The sequence below is a fragment of the Ooceraea biroi genome, chromosome 10 (assembly GCF_003672135.1).
Source record: "Ooceraea biroi isolate clonal line C1 chromosome 10, Obir_v5.4, whole genome shotgun sequence".
Lineage (NCBI taxonomy): Eukaryota > Metazoa > Arthropoda > Insecta > Hymenoptera > Formicidae > Ooceraea > Ooceraea biroi.
Window position 1 is genome coordinate 1,072,794 of NC_039515.1, and position 6,030 is coordinate 1,078,823.

Below are 6,030 nucleotides of genomic sequence, written 5' to 3' on the forward strand. Positions count from 1 at the left end.
TGTTGATCAGCAGGGAACGGCCCCCCTGGTACCGATTATGCCGACGACGTCAAATGTTGTTATCGGGTGCGTATCGGCGAGCGACACGTGACGCCCGCATGCGAGCGAATCAACGAATCACTCGCTCAAAAGCTCGTTGTCATTCCACAAGTCGGGTGTCAACCGCATCAACCATGAAGTTGTATGCGAACAGTACGGATCGTACTCGGTCTCGGATTGCATATTGTACCGTGTCTACATATTGCTTACATCGTGACTGTTGACTTTTTTATTTTTAATAAAATGTTTGTTTGATGTTATAGGTGTACAAATTAATTCGGTGCTTTTTTGGAAGGAATTGAGTCTTCATTTACTTTCCTTGAGAAAAGTATTAGAAAATGACGCGAATATTTTGAAAATTGACTTGATAAATTGAGATGGAACATTTCGCAGATGTTTATTATATTTTTGTAATAAAGACTCGATTTCTTCAAAAAAATGCCATATTAATTTGCACATCTAATGATTTTAAGAGGTATCGATCAGAAAGAATTTCGAGTAATTACTTTGTCTGAAGCCGAAAAACGCGTCTTCTATATGTATTGGGTCAGTCAGTCAAAGTTTGGTTCGAGTTTTGCGTGCGATTTTACTTTATTGTATTTAGTAGAAATTATTCATTAACCAAATAATCACCATCCTTGTCTATAATTAGACATTGTTGTCTACGATAAACGTTATCAATATTGTTGCCTATAATACATGTAAATTGACTGAACAATTGAAAATAGAACCGAACTTTTTAGCTTGAATAGTTCTACATTTAATTTGAAAAGGAAATATTGATCACTTGTATTCGTATTCTTCCTAATAAATTACAATATTTTCCTAGGATTATTTACTTCTTTTATTAATTTTCCAATTTTCATATATATAATTTAAAAAATATCTATATATTTACACAACATAAATAATAACTTATAATATATCTCTATATTTAAAATAAAGAATAACTTGCAATGCTTTTTCCTCCAACATCTTTCGCAGACTAATCGTAGATGAATTCTATATCAGAGTACTATTATTACTATTATTAGAGTACTATTAGTATCAATAATACTAATATTTACATATAATTTAATTAATTACTTAATTTGCCTTTACGTCCACTGAAACGAGTTTTATATATATTCAAGTCATCTGTTCAGATTTGTTGACGATCGCTCAGCTGCTTCAGCTTATCCAGCAACGAATTGCCAAAGGAGTTCCTGTATTGCGGGCTGACAAAGTCCAGCAAGCTGTAAGGTGTCTCAAAGCGCTCGTTACCCACGTTCGACGTGTCGTCGTGCTGGTTGCCGATGATCGTAAAGCCGGCTGCCGACAATTCCACGCAGAATCGCAGGCCCTCCAGTGTGGTCAGGTTCAGGTAGATCACCTGGTTGGTACTGATCAATCGCTCGGACACTCTCAGATCCTGCACGTGTTTCCTCACATCGTCGATCACTGCCTGTGCTTCCAACCGCCACTGCTCCTTGTCCAGCACTCGATCCACGTCGTCCCGCATCATTCTCTCTCTTGGTGCATCCACGACGTTGCCTACACCGAGGAATTAGTCGCTGGATATTGAGGAGGTCGCACGACTCTTCCTAATCTTGTGACTGCAACTACTAGAATTTCAGTTCTAGGTTTTCCTGCTGCAATACATAAATGATAAATATTAAATTCTCTCTGTATATATTTATATATACACAGCACATATATATATACATAATTTGTAAATTTTAATATTTCAGTCAGTCTCAATTGCTTTCATATATCTCAACAGGAAAATTTTGAAACATTTAGGAGTGTGTAGCAAGCTCCTCAGTTCTTGAAATTAAGATTTTCCACTAATTTGCTCAAGAAAAGGGTTTGAGGAAAGATCCAGTGAAAAATGGATATTGTTACTCATAATTTATAATATAATATAAAAATGAGTATACAACTGGCATAATGGTTTTTTTTCTATTTATTACACCAGAAATTAAACTCACCGAGATTAAGCTCGCAAATCCTGGCTCTTGATAAGGACAGGTAGTTACATGTACATAGGTTAGAAATTCACAGCTTGAGACGCGCGATTAATCAAAAAACTGTGCGCTTGTCGGTGGTACGTGTACGCAATCCTGGTCGAACTGCTGATGTCGATGTGAACGATGATGACGTGAACAGTCGTGAATGATGATTTCGATGATCGTTCAAAACGCGTTAAAAACGTGCTCATCCCGTGTACGCCATGATTCTCATCTTGATATATACATACTTGGCTGCTCATTCATGAATACATGAATCGGTTGTATCAATGATGATTTAATCTTGATCATTCCGAGTCGCATCAGCGGTGGTCTTCGATATTTTTATAAACTCTTCGTGCGAGGAATAAACGTGAATCTCAGTCTAATTTTACATTTATTAAAAATACTTTGACGGTATACATGGTACTGTCGGTAATCACATACGGCTGGACGTTTATAGAAACGGGTTACGGCTAAGTGAGCTTATCAGTCATTTGTGCAATATCAAACAACGCTAGATCTTGAGTTTTAGAAAATCGTGTCAACCCATTCTTTTCTTTCTCTTTTTTGTTTTTCACGGAGCGGTGGCTTGCTGTGCTTCCGTCAGTTCATGCGCGTCGTCTATGCTCAAGTCGCTTAGGTCCTCTCCCCAACCGTTGTCGTCGTGCTCCTCCGGAGCGGTGCTCAATACTTTCACGTCGAATATGTTCTTGGGCGAGTGCACCTCCGGAATGTGCAAGATCTGCGTCTTCTGTATCACAGGCTCCATGTCTGTAAAGAAGTCAAACTCTTCCTTCGGAGACTTGATCGCTTTGGAGTGCTTTATGTCGAGCTCCGTGATGTCAGAGATTACCAGTTTCTTCGTATACTTTGTCTTTACTGCGCTCGACGACGACAACGACGACGATGATGATGATGATTCTGGTAAAGGGACAGCAGTCGCGTCTACACCGTTTTGTAGTTCCGCCTGCGTCGCCTCCGTAGGAACATCCGCTACGTGACACTGATTATTGTTCCCGACCGACGACTCCTGCGTCTCCCAATCCGACCACGTGCACTCCTCCTCGGCGAACGTGAACTCTTTCTCTCTCTTATCCTCACCGCCGTCCGGCGACGGTCTCTCGGACAGGTGGACGTTGCTGTCGTCGATGTTCACGAAGACGGGCATTTCCTGAGTGAACGTTAAAGCCTTCTTGATATCGTTCTTGCTACGGGCCATTATCTTCTTCGGTCGACCGTCCGCGAACAGTTTGCCCCTGTTCCCTCCAATAACCGCCGCCGCGCCCAAGATCGGCACTATATCGGCCAGTGCCCTGAGCGTGGCGCAGACGACATCGTCGTTGATATCCTTTATTCCGACAAGCAGCTCGGGAAGAATGTGGTTCTTCAATTCTTCCTTCTCGAACACGTGGACGAACGAGTTGAAGTGGGAGAGCAGCAACAGGCGGATAGAAACGTCACGGATGCAAAACATTTGCAGAAGCCTCGGCACCAAGATGCTCTTAAACGTGGAAACTGTGAATAGACTAGTCCCTAAATCGTTCTTCTCATCTGCAAGAATGAGACGCTTCGTTAGGCCACTCTTGTTCATCAACAAAGCTAATAAGCTTATACTAAATAACTATAAATAATTATAACAGAAATGATTGACATCTTGTTATGCTTTACAGGTGTAATAAAAATATACATATAAGTGTGTTAACCTTTGGGTTTAAAGATAAAAGGTAGAAGTTTTACTTGAGCAGTGCTATCCAACAAAACCATCCTGGAGAGAAGCACTCTGCCAAGTTGCTCGGCGACAACAGCTTCGGGATACATCTGCAATTGCTGCCTCAATTTCCTACAAAAGATGCAGCTGTGTTTTCATCTGCGACTAGCGATCAGATCGCGACGTGACTCGTTCTTCTCGTCGAGGAAACTCACGTGAAGAACTCTCCCCTCTCGAGCTCGGTTTTCAACGGCAATTCTTCCAGGAACGCGTGTATCTTTATGAACTCGTGAGTGAAGAACGAGTGCTGTAGTACGTTCCGCAATGTACTCCTCAGGCACGGATCTAGATTCTGCAGATTCTGTTTGCAAAACTCCCGAAATTCCAACAAATTTGGTGGCTCATCTAAAATTGTTTCAAGTTCAGAGGACTCGTACATCGCTCAACAGTGACAACATCCTCTATTCCTGTACCTGTATTTTGCAAGTTCTTTAGGATATCCTCTATCAGCACTCCAAATGCATACGAATCAATCGCAGTGAGATTGGTGGACTTGAGTAAGTCGGCTACATCCTCGTTTGGCGATATCGCCTTTTCGTACCTGTAATTCTTGATCCTCTGATAATATACCGGTGTGGCATCCGCAAACTTACACAGGCACTCCAGCCCACCCAGTTTCCAATATCCCTCCGCAGTGACGTAAATCGAGCTGCTGCACACGTTGTTATGTGACGCCAATGCGGTCTCGTGTAGGAATACCAAAGCACGCAGGATACTGTGCAGGCCAATACATATCTGCAGTATGTTCTGCTTCTCAATCACTTGAATCAGCGGCCTGGCCTCCTCAGTAGCGAGAAAGAACTTACTTCCTTTGTTCCACGAAGAGATATATTTCAAGATACACGGATGTCGGTGCAACATAAAATTCTAGAATTTTAAAACAGTTGTTGATTTTAATTACTAGACTACGTCAGAGTATATTATATGATATTAATTGTAGATTGCAGGTGGTATTGATGCAGAGTAATAATATGTCAAATTAATACATTAATAAATTAATATAAATATAATTAATAAAAGATACATCAAATAAATGAGCGAAATAGAGATGAGAACCTTAGCTGCCCGCTCCAACGGTGACGGCCTTCCGAAGGCTGCAGTGAAGTGCAAAGACGGTTCGCTGATGAAGATCGACAGCCTCTGCAGACTCGAGTCGTGTATACTCGCGTCATAATGCATCCAGTAGTCCGTAACTTCGACAGCCTTTTCTTCGATTTCGAGTCCGCGTAGAGTGCTTCTCTCGTTCCCCATTAGTCAATTACGCGTGCCACTCCGAGTTGTCAATTATGTCAAGTGCAGGGCGCGATTGTTGAAGAAATGTGAAGGTACAAAACTGATAAGTACAAATTCCATTTGGCTCGTAACTCGCGTGTCACTCGACGCCAGAAAAATTGACACCGATAGATTCCGATAACACCGATTACGCGATACGGGACTCGAGCTGCTCGAGTCGGTTGAGCTAGGTTGAGCTAGGTTAGTTAAGCCGAGAACACATGGAAAAACATGAGCACTAAGCGAGTAGACCAATCGCAGTCGAGCGTCGAGCATTCCGCTCCATCTATCTAACCTATCTTGTTCGAGTGCTCAATTGCGATTCATCATCTGCTTACTACTTGAATTTTTACACATGTGTTTTCGGTTTAACGGGTTGACAGTTTGACACGTGATTGGAGTGAATGTGCAATTACACGTGGCGCATGGATACTGCCAGACTTGTCGTTTAAAGAATCATTTTAACAAAAAGTACGATTAAAAACAATTATCCGTTTTTAAGAAGGATATTAATTATATATATCGTACTTTGTTTGATCTTAAACTCACTTTTGATATTCATGTAAAATATCAAATATTTTTATCACAAAATGATTAAAACACTTGTGTTCGTTTTCTATTTTATCTATAGAATATGAATCCAAGAATTCCACATTCGTAGTTGGCTAAAAATGTAGTTCTATTGTTTTGCATAAATAAGAAAAGAAGTATATTTGGTATAATCATATAATGAAGAGTGTATATTATTTATGGTAACTTTTTATGATTACCTTTTTCTTGTTGGCTGTGCAGTACTACATGATGCTACAGGCATATTTTTGACATGCTGTGTAATAAAAACAATCTATTTCTATATTTTCTAATTTCCTAATATTTGCAATGTAGCTAAACAAAGTATTATTCGATCAGTGGTATGTTTTAAACTTGGAGTAACAAGGTCCAGAGTATGGCAGTGTAATA

The 6,030-nt window shown here is 40.4% G+C and overlaps 2 protein-coding genes across 2 annotated transcripts; both read right to left on the reverse strand.

The window, feature by feature from the left end:
• Positions 1-271: 271 nt before the first annotated feature.
• Positions 272-2,258, reverse strand: LOC105288109 (GSK3-beta interaction protein). Its single transcript, XM_011354123.3, has 2 exons — positions 2,010-2,258; positions 272-1,670 (listed from the first exon to the last, which is right to left on the reverse strand). Exon 2 carries the CDS (start codon positions 1,541-1,543, stop codon positions 1,181-1,183), a length of 363 nt encoding a protein of 120 aa, XP_011352425.1. The 5' UTR covers positions 1,544-1,670; positions 2,010-2,258; the 3' UTR covers positions 272-1,180.
• Positions 2,259-2,407: 149 nt separating this feature from the next.
• Positions 2,408-5,270, reverse strand: LOC105288108 (protein-associating with the carboxyl-terminal domain of ezrin). Its single transcript, XM_011354121.3, has 5 exons — positions 4,855-5,270; positions 4,212-4,665; positions 3,954-4,143; positions 3,734-3,870; positions 2,408-3,581 (listed from the first exon to the last, which is right to left on the reverse strand). The coding sequence occupies exons 1-5, from the start codon at positions 5,047-5,049 to the stop codon at positions 2,605-2,607; spliced, it is 1,953 nt and encodes a 650-aa protein (XP_011352423.1). The 5' UTR covers positions 5,050-5,270; the 3' UTR covers positions 2,408-2,604.
• Positions 5,271-6,030: the final 760 nt, after the last annotated feature.

Bases quoted from the DNA above. Each gene is read 5' to 3' on its own strand.
- LOC105288109 (XM_011354123.3), bottom strand. From the start codon at position 1,543: ATGATGCGGGACGACGTGGATCGAGTGCTGGACAAGGAGCAGTGGCGG.
- LOC105288108 (XM_011354121.3), bottom strand. From the start codon at position 5,049: ATGGGGAACGAGAGAAGCACTCTACGCGGACTCGAAATCGAAGAAAAG. The intron at 4,666-4,854 runs GTTCTCATCTCT...TTAAAATTCTAG, and splicing joins CGTTGGAGCGGGCAGCTAAG to AATTTTATGTTGCACCGACA. The intron at 3,582-3,733 runs GTTAACACACTT...TCATTCTTGCAG, and splicing joins TTTTATCTTTAAACCCAAAG to ATGAGAAGAACGATTTAGGG.